At 26.4% G+C, this 18,980-nt stretch overlaps 1 protein-coding gene across 3 annotated transcripts in view; it reads right to left on the bottom strand.

The window, feature by feature from the left end:
• The window catches only part of Nrx-IV (neurexin-4), a 39,440-nt gene that overhangs the window by 16,386 nt on the left and 4,074 nt on the right, over positions 1 to 18,980 (bottom strand). The window contains exons 3-14 of one of the 3 annotated variants that reach the window (XM_087165625.1): positions 18,601 to 18,797; positions 14,455 to 14,596; positions 13,038 to 13,238; positions 12,774 to 12,943; positions 11,354 to 11,521; positions 9,345 to 9,503; positions 6,773 to 6,851; positions 6,558 to 6,695; positions 5,689 to 5,830; positions 3,511 to 3,617; positions 2,130 to 2,255; positions 588 to 791 (exon numbers count right to left, since the gene is read on the bottom strand). In XM_087165625.1, the coding sequence (XP_087021751.1) occupies positions 588 to 791; positions 2,130 to 2,255; positions 3,511 to 3,617; positions 5,689 to 5,830; positions 6,558 to 6,695; positions 6,773 to 6,851; positions 9,345 to 9,503; positions 11,354 to 11,521; positions 12,774 to 12,943; positions 13,038 to 13,238; positions 14,455 to 14,596; positions 18,601 to 18,797 (1,833 nt within the window). Of the gene's footprint in view, positions 1 to 587; positions 792 to 2,129; positions 2,256 to 3,510; positions 3,618 to 5,688; positions 5,831 to 6,557; positions 6,696 to 6,772; positions 6,852 to 9,344; positions 9,504 to 11,353; positions 11,522 to 12,773; positions 12,944 to 13,037; positions 13,239 to 14,454; positions 14,597 to 17,745; positions 17,943 to 18,600; positions 18,798 to 18,980 lie in introns of all 3 variants that reach the window. The other 2 variants (XM_043042082.3, XM_043042083.3) reach the window with 2 other exon arrangements.

Below are 18,980 nucleotides of genomic sequence, written 5' to 3'. Positions count from 1 at the left end.
GAAAAATTTAACGAGAAAAGAAGAAAATCGGATGACAAACAAATATCTTGATAAATTTTTATCAATCCAAACACTTTAAAATAATATAGTCTTTCATAACTATAAATTTAAAATAATTTTTAATTAAAGCTGAATAATTTGTAAAAAATCAAACACAGTAATTTATATTTCAGTAGGTCATTCAAAACAAGATCAGAATAACATAATTGAGCTAATCTGATTATGCTTATAAATGCTTTAAAAATACTAGATTCATAAACTCAATGATTAAAAGTATTAAATGTTATTAATGCTTGACTTGTGGAACTGATTTAAAATTAGCATATATATAGGCTGAATAGACCATATGATATTTTAAATATTTAGAAATATAACATTCAGCAATGTTTCATAATTTATATTATAATGCTTATTACCTCATTACAAAAGCTTATTTATACATGTCATATTCACAGTATTGAATAAATTCTCCAAACATTTTAAAAATGTACATTAAAGTGAAAAACTAAAATATAAATTTGAGTGCAACAATTTCAAAATTAAACTAGCATAACAAATTAAACATTTTAAAAAGAAAAGGAAATTACCTGGCGAGCTAAAAAGACGAGTTTTGTAACATTCATAACGTAACTTTTGGTGACAGTTGTAAGATCGATTAACAAGTTGAACAATCTGTTCCATTTCAGCATTATAAATTATATTCTGAATATAGCTGCCAGGTTTATTAAATCCCTTTACATCGGTTGGTCTTTCATTCTTATGATGCAATATTGTGACAGCTGGACCTTCAACTATAAAATTAAAGTTTTGTTATGCTTTGCAAAAAATTTAGCTTTTATAAGAAACTGGGCATTCAAAGAAATAAAAACAAATAATCAATTCTTAAAGAAATTGTTAAAATATAAAATGTTAATTATTTGACAGTTTCGTGTAATTGGATATGAAGCTGTTAAATTCTTTGATTGTTTATAATTTAAAAGAACAGTTAAAACATATACAATCTTATTTTAATAGAACAGTTAAAATAACAATGTAGTATTACTCGAAACATTAATAGAGTAATGAAGTCTATGAACCTTAGAGTAAATCAACTATACTCATAAACTACATCACTAAAAAAGCAACCACTGAAAATAGTCAACACTATCTGCGTTAACAGTTTTTTATAAAATAAATAATAGCCTAAAATAAAAATTAGTGTCAAGCGATTATTTAGCATTCTAATTTATAAGTGAACAGTTGTTAACACAGATTGCAAAAAGAGTATTTTCCTCCATCAACAGTCTATCAAAAGTATGAACATGAAATTTTCTAAAGAATGACAGAAACAACGGAAAAAAAATATCAAAATAATATTAAAAGAGGACAAATGATTACAATGAAAACTTAAAGTTAATAAAATAGCAGAATGCATAGTTTAAAAAAAAAAAAAACTATATATATGACAGATGTGACTGCCACAAAATAATATTGAAAAAAATAATAAACTACTTATTGTGTCTATCCCCCCCCCCCGCCCCTATTAGTCAACAAATGTTATCGCTGAACTACTTACAGTAGACGATCTATATAACACCTAATCTGTAAACTTCAATCTTCCATATACCACATTAACTTCACTATCTCTAAAACAAACTAATTTTGATCTGTTTTTGCATCTGATTTTGATATATTCTAATGCCCTCACATTTTCATTTTTTCCCAGTAAATAATAAATACCTTAATGCATATTTTTGTGTTCTAAAATATTTTTATTTAAAAACTATTTCAAAACATTAATATAGATCTGCTCCTGATATATGTTGCCATACTTAATAGTTAAATTTAATGATATGTGAAATGAACTATACTATGCAATGCATAGTGCTTCAAGTTTTGCATTTTTAAAAACTTCTATAGTATTCACTTAAAAGTCATTTAGCCACGAATGCAGTATGTGCAAACTGTTTCAGGGAGATTTGTGATATACTTCAGATTAGCCTGGGCATTGATCTAAAATTTTTATCCGAAAACTTATCTAAGGTGTTCCTAAAACCCATTCTGACAAGGTTTTAAATACTAGCTCAATAATCATATTTTAGCATTAATAAATAAATGAATAATTTAATAGGTGAGGTTTAAATACTTACAAGGGAATTCACATGTTACAGGGAACGAACCCAAGGGTCCACTACCATCAATATCAATGTTTATACTCAGGTCCCTGGTCTTTGGATGTGTAAGTTTATAAGCTTCGCATGAAAGTGAATGAATAGCTAAAAGAGATAAACATTGTATAATTGAATTGAATGCATCGTTTAGTATCACAAAGTTGTACAAAAGTAAGTATAAGTAAATAAAATATCAGCATACAGTGAAACCTCCTGTTATGGACACCCCTGCAAAACAGACACCTCTCAATACAGATATATTTTTAAAACCCAAGTGATCTCCTATGAATAAACAATTATGTACATTCTCCGCAAGGCGGACACTCCCGTAACCGGACACGGACAGTCATTTTGGACCTGAAACGTTATATTTTCTATTTCTTCAAACCGGACTCTATTTTTTCAAAATTTGAAGAAAAAAAATTATTTCTGCTTTAAATTGCAAGGGGAAAAAATGCAACTTTTCGCTATTTTCAAAACACGTAAATTTTTTGCCTTGTCCATGACTAAAAATATTGTTAAGCTATTTCACTACTGAAGAATCAATCTTTCATCTGTCACCTTGCCTTATCGTTGTAAAGAAAGGAGAGAAAATGATACTGCTTTCCAGAAAAAATTCGGACAGCAGCATCCCTTGATCTTTTCATCTGGACCGCACAGGTTATGAGACCCCTCAAGTTGAAATTACTTAAATGCTCTCAATGCTTCTTTCCCATTGAAAATTTCTTTATTTTTCTTATCAATTTGAAGACTGTATTTAACACAGCTGGGATAAAAAAGAGAACAGAAATATAATCTTTGATGTGTTCATGTAAATAAAACACTTATTCAGACACTTGATAGCTGATCAATAGTGAATAATCAACTCCATAGGTCCTCATGACGTAAATGTGGAATCATGAGAGGTTTGCTTACTTTCAAGAAGGTATTAACCATGTTCCCTCTCAAATGATAGGTAGCTATAAGGGGATGTAAATCTAATAATTGAAACCGATTGAGGACTGAAAGCTCCTATTCAGTATCATATGTCTGACTTAACTATTGATGATAATAAGTAAATTATATTCATTTATCTGTAGCTACATCTAGAATTATGTATTTATATCAAACTTCTTTATATAATCTTTTTTATCTTTCTAAAGTTTAAATAAACATCCTGGTAGATAGTTATAGTAAACTATTTAATTATTTCTACATCTTTGTAAATATTCTAAAAACAATTAACAGTGTTAAACTTCATTATTAGGGAACCCTTCTCGTAAACGGACAACTCTCATAAACTGGCAATTTTTCGGTCCCATGAATGTCCGGTTTTACTATAAAAGTATATGCAAATAAAATATCGATGCATAATACTCACGAATGTGACAGACAGCTCCAGAATATCCTGTATTTTCACAAGCACACTTGAACTCTTCAGAATTTTGATGGCAGATGCCGCCATGCTCACATGGATTCGGATTACAACTGCATAAAAAAAAAATAGATAAAGAAAGATAGATAATGCAGAGAATGTTGAGCATGAATAAGTAAAGTTGACATTATAGAGATACACCAAAAAGACCAAAATGAAGGATACACTCTCATTAAATTTAAGTTTCAATCAAAATTTCTTTTTCTACATTTTATGTCACCCAAAATAATGATTCACTTTCTCAAATTATAAGAATTTTAATTCAAATTCCTTTAATGTCAATCACGAACTCGGTTTAGAGTGAATTTAGCTTACCCACACAGCAAATAAGTTTTTTTCAGTTATTCCATGAGGAAACATTGTACAACAGAAAAATTCAGTACAGATGAAGGGTTTGGAACAATGTGATGATAGGCCAGTTTTAAATTGGTCCGGAGTGCATTTTTCAGCAAAAAGAACGTTTTCCATGTTCTGCCCTGCATTATTTCCTTCAGTTATCAAACTACCATGCTGATAGTTACGGTGGGTTTGAATATAAGTTACTTTGGATAGTGCTGTGGAACTAGTAGATTCACTTAGTAAGGGTTGGGCAAGTTATGCTACTTCTTTAATTTTTCCCCATTAGAAATTATTTTACTTGTTTCCACAGCAGCACACAACCAAAGACTATCAATTGGGAGGAATTCTCATGTTAGATGGAAAGTAGGCAATAAGACGTTTGTGTGTATTGTGCAATTATCGAGTCAAAATTCTTAAAGCTTCTACAGTATCTATATGAAAGCAATGCTCAGGAACAATTTTATACAAAAATACCACTTTTGAAAGGAAAAAGAAAACGTGGCTTGTCATTATTTACCACAAGCAAAACCTGACAAATAATGACAGTTAAAGGATCTTGAGGTTAAAATCCAGTGCTTAACAAATTTTTTTATCGCTGTTCAAATAATATTAATATTTTTCTTTCTTATTGTGATAATAAACAGACACTAGCACACTGAAACAGAATTTTCTTAAAGAATATTTAAGAATTTTTCATTGTATATATTATACAAACAATAATAATAATATAATTATAAACTTTTGCATAATTCTATCAAATATTCTATTACTTTGTACAAATAATTTTATTTTTTAAACACTAAATACATTAACGAACTGAACATACCTAAGTAAAAATAACACAATTAAAAAAAAAAAACTGTGCTCTCATATTTAGCTTCCATTTAATTTTTAAATGCTATGTCCGTAAAATGCAAATGCTTTAAAGCCAATTTCTCTTACTAACTGTACAAAGGTATAAGGAAATTTATTTCTTCAGAAATTTTGATGAAAAGACACTCCAATCCTGTATATACATTTGAGGAGAAAATGAACAAACAAAAAAAAATTAGAAAAAAAAAAGAAAAAAAATTTTTGTTTTTGTTTTCCTTTTTAATTTTTTTTTATAAAAAAAAGGCTTAGGTTTTAAAAAGATTTATAATCTAATAAGTCAAAATAAAGTGTAAAAAAATTTATGACCAAAATACATGAAATAAATACACATGGGGCTGCAATAATTCTAAGTTGATCTAAAAGTTAAAAACCTAAAAATAATCTGAAAACTAATATGTCTAAAGATATAAAATAAAAAATAATAATAAAGCCTAAAAAGTCTTTTGATCAAAATTTTTGTGATGTCAGCCGACGTCACTCTACGTCATTATTAACAATTGAATGACGACACTCTTTAGTTAAGAAACAGCGGCGCTGCCTCACCGATTCAGAGATTATATAAAGACTTTATTAATTGATGTTTGTAGCTAATCTTCTGTTACCTAATTGCTAGCATGTTATTTTGTTACACATATGTGTTTTTGTTGGTTTATTAAATATACTTTTAAGTCATAATGCTTCTTTATTGGGATACCTTGTCAAAGATGCACACAGTTTAACAAAAATAAATTAAATTAAAACACTTGGGGCTGCAATAATTCTCACTTAAACTAAAAGTTAAAAATTTAATGATTATGAAATTATTCATTACCATTATAAAATTAATTATAAATATATATGTATACATAAATCAAACATTATTTCAATAAATAGAAAAAATCTAATGAAGTTTCGAATATAAAGAAGTATTACCGATCAGTCATTTGACAAGCATCAAAAACAACTCCTTCAGCTGAATAACGGTGACTAGGTAAAGACGTAACTCGTATATAATGACCTTCAATATGGATGTATCTCATACAACCGATAAAGCCACGATTCCCATAAACACCACCTGAAACAAATTTTCACATTTATAAATAATGAATTTTTATCTCAATAAAAACCTCATACATGATAATCTTTAAAACATATAAGGTTTTTAATATTAAAATTGGAAATTACTAAAAAAAAGCTCTATTAGAATTATAATAACAAATTTTAAAGCTTAAGCTAGTACTTTTATTTAAATAAACAAATATTTTATTTTTAAGAGGGAAATTTAAATGTTAAATTTAATTTAATTATAAAATCAGATTTTATAATATAATTTAAAACAAATTCCTTTTCCTACAACCTCCTTAAATTAAAAATTAATAATAAATAAAGTGTTTTCAGTCACTAAATTAACATTAAAATCATGTATAAAATGTTAAACCTGTATAAATGTATGACAATTAATTTAATTAAAAAATCAGATTTTATAATATAATTTAAAACAGTTTCCTTTTCCTACAAACTCTTTAAATTAAAAATTAATAATAAATAAAGTGTTTTCAGTCACTAAATTAACATTAAAATCATGTATAAAATGTTAAACCTGTATAAATGTATGACAATTAATTTAATTAAAAAATCAGATTTTATAATATAATTTAAAACAGTTTTAATTAGTGGGATTTTAATTAGTTTCACATGACAGGGAACACTTCGTTGTTTAAATGAATAAAATCATAAAAATTTATCATAAAGTTTGTTTTATAACAACAATAAGTAAAAAAAAATAGATTAAACAATAATACCTCCTATAAAATATTCATCGCCAGTGAGCATTGAAAACTGCCTAGTTGTTACACTTGGTTTATCATCTACATGTAATTCTATTCTGTTGGTTTGTAGAATAAGCATAACTCTATGCCACAATCCATCACTTAAAAATCCTATATTAAACATACAAATCAAAGGAATTAGAAAAAGAAAATGAGAAAAAATAAACCTCATTTGTATTTTTACTTACTCTCAGAGGCTTCTGTTACAACTTTAGGTGTATTTTCGCTCTGTAATTCTATCTTAATTTTACCTTTGTCAAGGAAAACCTAAGCAAAAAGTGAAAAATTAAATGAGAAGCAATTGCAATAAAGTTAAGCAATTGCTATTTAAGAATACAATGAAAATGACAACTTGATATCATTAGTAAGTTCCAAGTATACTAATAATGAGAATGAAATTGCACTTTAAATTGTACATCTAAATATAATTTGAATAACTTTGCACTATAAATTTAATATGAATAAGTTATTTCTAAACTAATTTTCTTTTTACCTATGCTAATTACAAATAACAACTGCTACAGATATTATTTACAAATCGCATTTTATTTATCATGAACATAAGACAGGAATATTAATTAGAGAAATAGCACTATAGTTTAATTTATATCACTATCATAACTTTTATTTATTAAACCGATATTAACGATAACCTCAATTTTTATAAACTTGATTACTTTTATACCATGAATTTGATATAAATCTTTAAACTTATATTCTGTTTACCTTCTGTTCTGATAATGATAAATAAAATATATTTTATAAGGGCAAAATATTTTCTAAAGAAGCTCTAAAAAGATCTAGAAAAAGTTTTGAAAACAATCAAACAGTTTTAAATTAAATTAGTATTTTAACATAAGCAGGGCTTAATTGATCAGGGGTTTTGATTAGTGTTAGTCCATGGTCAGGATATAAATTTCGCATTACCTTTATTTAAAAATACAAATCTATACTTTTAAGAATGGCTATTTTCTGTATTTTTTATTAGCACTATTAAATATTAAGGTTTTTCTTGTGCTAATGTTTTAAGAAATGTTTTGAAATAGGTGGCTTTCTCTTAATACAATTACACACTGAAGCAGTTATAACAAAATTTAGAGTCCATTAAAAAAAGCCTTGGGTTTCACTTTATCAGGTTTATTATTGTAACAAAAGACATATTCATTCAAAGCCATATTCATGTTTTATTACTTTATTTCAATATGTACTTATTAATATTATTTTACCTATTAGGTAATTTTCTACCAAGTTCTGAAAAAGCAGCAAGTAAGTGGTACTAAATTAGTTGCAGTGGAAAATTCAACACAATTTAGAAATGATTTAATTTCTACTACAGCAATTTCCGGTAGATAGGCCACGGCCTATATGTGTTTAAAAGTTTTTGTCTCGATGTGCAGCCTATACAAAAAATTCATTTGTCCCAAGCCATACATGATAATTTTTCAATCACGTTGGATTTATTCAAAAAGAGATGTTTTGTGCTAATGATAACAGGGGGTTAAAGGGAGAAAGAACAAAACATTTTATATCTCCCTTCCAAATTTCACATTCCGAAGAGGAGAGAGAAGTGTTTCACACTAAATTTATGTTGGGCTGTCGATGTCATAAATATTTTGGACATCATTGAATCCTTCCGCAAGTTCCGCCCCTCCTATGACTGCTGTGATCATTAACTTTCTTTTTAACACTTCATTTTCTTTTTAACTATTCATTTTCTTTTTAACTATTCATTTTCTTTACTGAAGGTTGAAGGTCACTGAAGAATCTACATTTCAAAGGCTGCGGTTACATTTGACCGTTACTATTGTAACTAGTGAATGTAATAGTTATTCTGCCTGGTTGCACCTGGAATAAGGTGACCTAGCGTGGGAAGGGGGGCCGTATGTATTTTAACATATTACACTGCTCTCTTTAAACTCTTTAGTTCGTTCCCCCTACTTGTTCTACAGAATTCCATTCATACATTTCCTTCTCTTTCTTTAATCTTACCGCTAGGCACTTTAGCATGAAAGATGTTCTTTCCTTGATGTCAGATGATGAAGATGACATAGAAAATGAGCTAGATAATGATTTACAATGTTTGTTTTGTTCTGACAGTGAAGAATACAATTGTGATGGTTTTGAATAAATATATGATCAGAAATATTTGAAAAGTAAATTTAAAAAATGGTGATTTATTTTGATTTTGTGATCAGTTTATTTTTTATCGAGCACACTTTCTCAACTTACGATTTTGATTGGTTATACATGATTCTTCTGTAAGTAAGTATCATTCTCAATTTTTTCTTTCTATAATAAAAGTATATATAAAAAAAGATTTATCAATAACTGTTTTCTAAGTATAGAGTTTATGTTTTAAAGATTATTATTTTTTAAGTGTATTTTCATGTATGTGATATTTTATAAAAATCGATGATCGATCGAGGAAAAAAAACGAAAGTGGGGCCTTTAAGATGAAAATTGAAATTTTTAGCGATATTTTCCGTGGGTGTGGCCTGTACGGCGACGCGGCGTGTCCACCGGAAATTATTGTACATTTTATTCATAAAAAAATAATTACACCAAACCAAAAAAAAAATAAATAAACACTTTATTTTAATGGAAATTAGGACAAAAGAAGTTGATGACAACAAAGAAGCAGTTTTCTCCAAATACCTAAAAATAATTCAACTAAAAAAAAAAAGAATTGAAAAAACAGCATACTCTTTCTTTTCCTTTCTTTTTTCTTAACCTTAAAATTTAAAAAATAAGGAGTTTTACCTTAACAAATCCTTCTTGAGAAAATTTATTATACAGCAGCAATCCATCATCCGTAAATGTGCGAAAGTCAAATGAGCAATTCATTATGGACTGCTTATACCCAGACAGCTTTAAGTGGGCCTCAGATGTTAGGAATGTAACAGGAATTACTTGCTCATACTAAAAAGTACATAAAAATCAAAATAAGAAATCTCAAAAAAATAAATATGATTTATATTGCAGACAGATTCCTTCTTGATGAAAAATTTATTTTCAAAAAAACTAATTCTTAACCAAATACATAAACCTACACAATGTTAAGTGTACCTCAGAAATATGAAAGTAACATTCTAGTTTATTTTAAGAAAAAAGTTTTCAAAAGTCACTCATTTGCAAAACATATAAAACTTTGAAAAATATACAGTGTAAGATCAAAATATCAGATTTCTAAAATCTGGAAGCTTAAGAAAACTGGACAACTTTTTCAACTTGCAACTAAAATAAAATAAGCTAAATTTTAACTAGAGGTGTGATTAATCATACAAATTTGAGGGAGGAAACAGAAATTCGCATCTTATTGATTTTAAAAACAAGACAGAAATATGTAGCAATGGCTGTTAAGAAAGGTATGGTCAAAGTCACATGGATACACGACGAAATCCCTAAAAACAGAGTGAGTCAAAAAGTGATTACTGAAATGCATAGTCAAATTACTATTATTATTATTACAAATTAAAATTCTTGTGATGCATTACTATCACACGAATAGTATCAGGATTTTAAAAACCATGTAAAAGTACATAGCATTAACTGCCAAAAAAAATTTATTGACAAAACCAGCCAAATTTATACTTGATTCATTACGAATCTAACCTTCCAAAGGGAGATGAATAAAAAATAAGGGGTCGTAATACAACTGAAAATATTGAAGTTTTAAAAACATAAATAACACCACACGAATTTACTCTGGAATTGGCACCTTAAAAAAAATTATTAAATGCTCAGATACAGAATTTTAACTTTATGTTGCAATATTAACATTAATACCAGGTTTTTATGAAACCATGTAGAAATCTTTTATAATAACCCTCGAAAAAGCGAGTGACAAAACTGTGTGAATTTACAACTGAATTGTCATGAATTGAGCCCATTAAAAAAGAGATTAATGAATGGCACAATCCCTCATCGTAATCTCCCATTAAAATATTGAGATTTCAAAATTATGTGATAATCCATAAATGACTGCTGAAAAAAAATTACTAAAAAAACTATGAGGATTTACAATGGCATCAAACATCTTTCATTTATTTTTTTATTTATACCTGTATTTCCAATATCTGTATAGATACAAATTATTGAGAACATAGTGTAGTAATGTAAAAAAAAATTTACTTCTACCTCTAACCTTATAGTATTAAGGATACTTAAGATTCTAGAAGTGAATTGTAAAAAAAACTTTGCTATACAATAAAAAATTATTTAACCATGTCCACCAGTGTAGCATAAAAGTAGTACTCTCCCCCCCCCTTTTTTTATAATACAGTATTTAAAGAGCAATATCAATATAAAGATACATTAACATTAAGCTATAAGAAATTGTAACAGTTTAATATAATAAACAAGAACATAAGTAAAACTTTTAAGTCAGTTGGACATTTAAAGTGTAATATCTATAAAGCAATGTGCTTTATGAATAGAAATTTTTATGGTCAGCAGTGAATATACCTAGTTATTCATAAAAGATAAATATTTAATCAACTAAAAGGTTTGATCTTTTACACCATATTACAAGAATAAATACTAAATTTTAACATGTTAAATGCTTTTTTTTAAAAAATAATAACAATAAATGTGTATGTAACTTTTTTTACAGGTTGTTATCATGATGCCTATATAGTAACAAATATTTGATCTTTAGATGCTACTGTATCAATGATATAAAATTAAATATAAATTAGAAACGTGATTACAAAGAATAAAAATAATGCTAAAATCAAATATGATTACAGTTAAACAAAGTAAAATCTTACCAGACATGTATAAGTTAAGTCTCCATACTGCTGATAGTCTCTTTTTTTCTCTTTTAATTCAGATATAAAATTGGTATTGTTAAAAAATAAGTTCTCTATACATCCAGTAAAATTATCATGAACCATTATTCCATCATTATTGAAGTTAGAAATACCTCCAACATTAATCTATAAACAAATAATATGCAGAATAAAATATTAAATTTTTATTAATTCGGAATAAAATCATTAAAAACAAGATAAATATAAAACAACAGACATTCTTTAGACAAAAGAATCCGTAAATTGAAGCTGGATATTTTGGATAAATAATTCACCTTTTATTTCTCACATTTCATTTTTTTATATTAATTTGAAGTTGACACAAAATCAGTCAGAAAAATGCTGAAATTTGAAATTTCTAAAATTAAATTACTTCTTTAAAAAAAAAGTAAGTTAGGTCAATAAAGAATCATAATGGAAAGAATGGAAACCCATGAAAAAATTAGGAACTTTGAAGAGGAATAATTTGATTCTAAATATGAAAAAATTTGACTTATATTTGATAAAAGTTTGGTTTCAAAAATTTATGTCCTCAAAATGGATAAGTATCATTCTAAATCAGAAAAAAATATTTCTTTCTTTTCATGCATAAAATATTTTTTTCATTCAGTGCATAATATTATACATATTTCTTTTTACAAAACTAAGAATTAGAAAAAATATGAGGAATTATAGCATAAATTAAATACAAAATTTGATGATTTGAATCAAAATTATTCAAATTAAGACATCAAATTAAATAGTTAATACATTTTCCTAAAATATTCTTACCATTACTGTTTTTTTTATTTTTTTTATGGAATTTTAAGTCAAAGTATAATGTTTTTAGATATACAATTCTGTTAAGAACATCAAGAAAATAAGACCATGAGTATTACCTTAAAAACAAAATTGAAACTATAAAAAAATGACTAAGGTCAATTTTTGTGCTATAAGGTTTTGTTAGTGATTAAATAACATTCAGTAAGATTTTTATTAAAATTGATGTAAATGATTAAAAAAAGATTTCTCCTCTTCTATAAATTTTCTCCCTTTTTTTTTTAATGATGAAGATAAGCATTTTTCTTGCTCCATTTAATGTTAGGAAAAAAAAAATGTCAAATCATTCATATAAAATTACAAGATAGTAATATAAATAAGTAAGAATTCATTTCAGATGCACATTTTTTTTCCTTTAAAAAATGACAAGATTCTTCCAGAGAATTAACAATCGAAAAAAGGACTTTATATTGCATACAGAAATATAATAATAGAAAATAAAGATTATTTTAAGAAAACGATAAAAATAATTCAAATGCATATTATATTTCTAAAAAATTATATCTAGAGCGAACATCCTGCACAGTTTTTATTTTTAAACTATTTGTTTGCAACTTACTTCTCTTTTTATGTTCAACTGTAAGAAATCGCCTCTAATTTTGGCTGGAACTACAACTCTGTCGACAGTAAATGTAATATCACGATTTGAACGCATGATGGAAACATCATGCCACATGTTATCATCTAATAAGCTGCCAACTGAGACACTAGTGATTAAGCCTTCTCCTCCTAGAGAAACCACATAATTTTTAACATTGTGCAACAAATTTTATTAGTTGAGACCGTGTTATTTTACATAAATAAATTTTATCCAACTTCATACCTAAATCAATATTCAAAAGAAGCTTATTGTGAAGTAGTTGAAGCGCAACGAAATCACCTTGGCTTCCTCTACTGTACAAGATAAGTCCATCTGCATGATTTGTACGAAATCGGAAGCGCATCATTTCTGATTCACTGGCAATAGGATAATAAAGCTCTTTGGTGAAATAACTTTTTCCATCAAAGTTTACTGATTCACTAACTAGAATAAATATATAACATAAATTATAATTATCCTTTAACAGCAACTATTAACTATCTAAATTAATTCATTGTTCTTAAATAAATTACACACAGAATTCAAAAATGTCTATCTCTCAATCTAATGCAGAAGGAGGAAAAACTATTATATATATATACACATACACATACAAACACACACACACACATATATATATATATACATATATATATATATATATATATATACATATATATATATTAAAGTTATGGAATTTGTATGCTCAAATTGAAATGAAACTCGAGTAAAACATTCTATTTTCAGTGATTTTTTAATTTCATTTTTGTTCAATATCACACTAAACTAGAACTACAACAATATATTTTTTTCAAATCACAACATAACAGGAACAAATATTTTAATACAAATAAAACATATTAGATTTTTTTTACATAAGGCATGAAAAATTTAATACATTTTTAAAGAATGGATTTTTAAAAAATATATATAGAATTTAAATACTTATTCAAGATGAACAAAATAAAGATTTTATAATCCAATCGTAATTTCAATATTTTGTTTAGGTAACTAATTAGAAAATATAACTCTCATTTGGAAAGAAAACTATTAATATTTTAAAAATTTAAGCATTTTAAAACATGTTAAAGTTTTAAAAGCTAGCAGAATCAATATAGATAATATATAAAAATTAAAAAAAGAGAGAAACTATACAAACTGATATTTTTTTCTCAATCAATGAGAAATCCTAAATTAATTATAAATATAATAAGATTTAGTAAAGCTGGAGGTAGCAAAATAATGAAGAAAACAAGATCACTTGCATTTCCAACATCAAAATTGTGACAGGTGAATATCATTTTTATTTTCTTTAATAGAACAGAACAAGACTAGCTTTTGCTTGAGAAGATTGAAATTTATTTTGAATACATTTTAAATAAGGCTTAATAAATATGTTTTTTTAATTAGCTATTATGCTTTACAAATGCATTAAATCATATTTTTTATCTCAGACCGCTTTATCAGAGAGCTTAGACTCAGACTGCTTGGTTGTTAACTGACATATACTATTAAATTTTACCAAAATAGAGAGCATATTTTAGCTAATTTTCAACTATAACCATGAAATACCATAAAATACGATCCATAAAATAAAATATGAAAACAATAAAATATAAAAAAACAGAAACATAATTTTAATCGACTTTTATTATCTTACCATAGTCGCAGCCATAAAGTTCAACTCGCATAGAAATTCTGTCTCTCCATCTTGTAGGATTAATTCTTATCCACTGGGCAATTATTGGCATGTCAAACTTATTCAATTTAATTGTATCGCCATCTACATTCCCAGTAAACAGCTAACAAAAAATAAATAAATAATCAGCATATAGATCAGGGGTTTCCAACTTACATGTGGCCGGTGGCCGCAATTAAAAACACCAGTCAAATGGCGGGCCGCAACTTTATCTAAATTTTATATAGGACTCTTTTATGTTTGAAGGAACATTAAATATTACTGTCAGATTTTTATCAAATTTTTTTTTAACTTTAAAAAAGCAAAATAACAAGCATTACAAATAATGCTTGTTACATATCATTTTGAATCTTCTCTTAATCAGAAACTTAGTGACAAGATATTGTTTCTTTTAAATTTAATTCAGTGATGAATTAACATTTTGTTCGACTTATTAGGAATTATAGCAACAATAAAAAAAAAAATTTAGAGCATCTGAGACAAAAAAAATATTTCTTTTCCGCTCATGTGATATTCAATTCAAAGAATTTAAATTAAACATGATATTCATTCCCTCTCTTATGCGTTTTAAAATTTACAAATGTTAATAATTTTATCCAAAATGAGCAGTTTCAAAAAGTCAAATGAGAATTTCTTCGAGAAAATTTCTGATATGCCCATGCTGAATTATGTTCACGACATAAAAAAGAGCAACATACACGATTATTTTTGTATTTGAATAAATATTTTCTTGGGTGCAAAACCCGAGAAATAAATTTTTTCGCATCGTTGGTTTGTTAAATTTCACAGAAACAAAGAAATTAGGTTTTCTTAAACGAAAGAAAAGTATTTTAAACCCATATAGATTTTTTACGGAAATCGTCCGAAAAAAACCGACAACTAATATATTTTAGTTCGCGGGGCACAAAAAAAGGCTTTGCGGGCCAGAGTTGGTTACCATTGATATAGATATTGAAAAATAAAATACTATTGATTGCACGATATACAACTATTAGAAACTTCAAGCTAAAATAAACAGACATATTGGGTACAATGCAACTTGTCATGAAATTTAGTTTAAGACTGATAAAATAAATATCTAAGTTTTGAAATCTAAGTTTTTAATAAAAATCAAAGTTTTGAAGATAATTCAAGCAAGTAAATATTTGATTAACATTCAAAGAATTTAAGTCAATTGTATGTTTCAAAAATAAATGAATATGTATCTTACAATAAAAATATTATAAATGAGCAATTATGAAGCAAATTGTAACATTAAAGTTTTAACTGGTTAAAAGCTTTGATATTATTTAGATTTTAAAAACTACTTAAACAGATACTTCAACCAATCATTTGAATAGCAATTCAGTACATTAAGAAGATTTAAACTCTTAAATTTGAAGGATTTTAACAATTACTTGACCTTAATAACTGTAATTTTTAAAAAATTTCTAAAATAATGTAAAGCAATAATACACAATAAAGAAAATTGCAACATAATGCATAGCTAATCAAAATGCTTTTTTTATTACTGTTTTTTATGCCACTTATAACATTTAGTTCAAATAGCACTAAAAATTAAATTAAATTTGTTGAACTTAAAACTTGAATTTAATAGAAAATTACACGAGTAAAAAGTGTTAACCCATATTTTATTTTACTTTGAAATAAACAAATTAATATTTTTTTTAAATATATTTTCTTTTACATACTTCAAACTAGAAAATTTATTGCAAAATTTTTGTTGTTTAGCAATTGCAAAATATTACTCGAAAAGAATGAAAATTCTCATTCATTTTAATTATTTAGAGAAGGAAGGAAAAGAAGAAGTTTTATAAGACATGGGTTATTCCTTTTACCCTTAACGTTTTTATAATTATACAAACACATATTGATTAATATTCCTTCACAAATGAAGGGAAGGAATTAAATACAAAAAAGTGTAATAACTACTATAAAAAAAAAGGTTTGGAAAAGAACAAAAGCATATAAGAACTTTAACACAATGAAAATATTTCACTAAGTGAATATAAGAAGTTATTGGTCCATGCCATATTAGATATTATAAAATGAAAACTACATCAGGAAGTGCAAAAATGTATAGAAATGGATATTTTTAAACCAACAAAAAGAAATTGGCAATGCAAAACAATAAAAATAAAAACAGAAAAGAAACAACACTAAAATGCAACAACAATAAAGAAAATAAAGACCATAAACTAGTACTAACAACTAAAATTAATCTATAATACGCATACTTAATTATTAAGACTTCCATTAAAAAAACAATAACTTTCATAAATTAAAAATTATTGAGAAGCAACTATGATTCTATCCTCTATTACTTTTATGCATTTAGTAAAGTAGAAGGTCAGCAAATTCCAGAAAAATATAACAGTGAAACAAGAAAATAAGCTGTGGAGAAGCATGATAACAGCAGTATAATTTATGATTGGGATCAAAAAATCAATATACAATCGATAAAAAACTTTCATATTAGTCTAATGAAACTGATATCTGTAAAAATTGAATGAAGCTGAAAAAGTTTTTTTTTCCTTTTGCTTTTTCCTTTATTGTTGATATTCAATATTTATCTGTTTTGAAGTTTTTTATTTATACATTTATTTGAATTTTTTAGAATATATTTAAATTTGTATCGATCCTCTTAAAACAAAAACATTAGAAACTATAGTTGTGTAATACATCACAAAATAGGAATATTATTTGCGACAATGATATTTTGATACATATTATCACATTATATCATATATACTATGTTTTGTAATGTATATTGAGATAATTATCAAGATTGAAAATTCTGCAATAACAATTGACAATAATAATTAATAACAACAATAAATGAAAAAATAATAATGTGATCTAGCAAAATTTAAATAATTGTGATTCACTATGATATATCAATATTTCCGGCAATGCATTGCAATATTTTGATTTCAGTATTGCTGTCACTAACAGAAACATACTTTACTGTTTAAATCTGACCAGTTATGTTAGCAATAGACTGGATATATGAATTAGTTACTTTTTGTAGAACTTCCAATGCTGCTTCATATTACAAAATAACATTTGAATTAACTTTCATATCCTCCACAAAAAAAGCATAAATTTCATGCAAATATTGAATACTAAATCAAGTGCAGAAAATTATGAAATAAAAATCAGAAAAGCAGGATAGGAAAAAAACTCAAAAGAAACAAAGGAACAAAACAGAAAATGTAAGAATCATTAAAGACTTCAAAAGAATATTCAGACCTGAATTTCTCCATCAGAAGAAATATAAGTTCTCCATGAATCTCCATCATTACTAAACTGTACACAATATTCTGACACAAATTCATTAGAAAAAGCATGTCCTTGTGTAGAAATTCGGTGAATAATTTTTCTACTTCGAAATTTAAAAGTTAAGTATTGAAAATAATCATTATAACCTGCAGTCCATGAGTACAGACCTAAGAAAAAGTTAATTTTCAAAATTTAAAAATTCATAAAAAAGTCAAATTTAGGGAACATTTTATTAATAATCAGTAGTTCCATCAAGATTAGCCTTAAATGAATTAAAAAAAGAAATTGCATCAGTCTCAGATGTTATTCTCACACTGAAAAAGCAGTACCAATATACTTATCAAAACATTTTTCATAAAAAAGTTTAAAAAATGAAAACTCTGAGGTCACCTTAATAAAAGCTTAAATAAACAACCTGTAAAATAAATAATATTAATTTATTAGACATATCATTTATACATCACAAAGAAAAAAATTTATTTTAAAAAATGAAAGCAATTTCAGAAAAAAAAGAAAGAAACCCATAGAAAAAGATTGATTTTCTGCATGACATCTTTAGGCGGAATAATTACAAGAAACTTACAATTTACAAGCATCTAGAAGAAGTAAGAAATGTTAAAACGAATTAAACCTCTTAAGTCAGAAGTAAGAAAATTTAAAAGTATTTAAAATAAATACCAGTGGTTACTAGAGGGAAGAGAAACCCAGAGGAGGAGAAACGAAAAATAGCGATTTTAGAAACTAGAGGACAAGCATTGCTTAGAAAAGTATAATGTCAATAAGACATATTTTAAAAGGACTATTTTGCTTGTTTCTTTTCTTTACCCTAGTATGGCCCTCCCGATCTTTATATTCTGAGTAATCCAGATACTTATTGCCATATTCAATTCTGTATTCTTGCACAAACTCTGAGGTATAAGGTCGGCCCTGAGTAGCAATCGCTGTAATGTTGCGTTTATCACGCAAGTCAATTATAAGATACTGGCTAAAATCAGCAGACTTAGCAGTCCATGCACCGTTTCCTAAAAAGATTAATTCAATTTATCATAAAAATATTTTCGTAAATAATATTTTACTGAATGCTTTAAATTATTATTTTTTAACAGAGTCAGGCATAAAATTTTCTTGTAATGTACTTAATTACACATTAAAATGAAACGAAAATAATAAGATAATGATTTAAATTGGCAGATTTAGCAGCCTAT

The sequence above is a fragment of the Parasteatoda tepidariorum genome, chromosome 6 (assembly GCF_982258835.1).
Source record: "Parasteatoda tepidariorum strain Cologne lab strain chromosome 6, Ptep-v5.0, whole genome shotgun sequence".
In the NCBI taxonomy this organism is placed as follows: Eukaryota; Metazoa; Arthropoda; class Arachnida; order Araneae; family Theridiidae; genus Parasteatoda; species Parasteatoda tepidariorum.
This window is presented reverse-complemented; position numbering and strand designations above follow the sequence as displayed.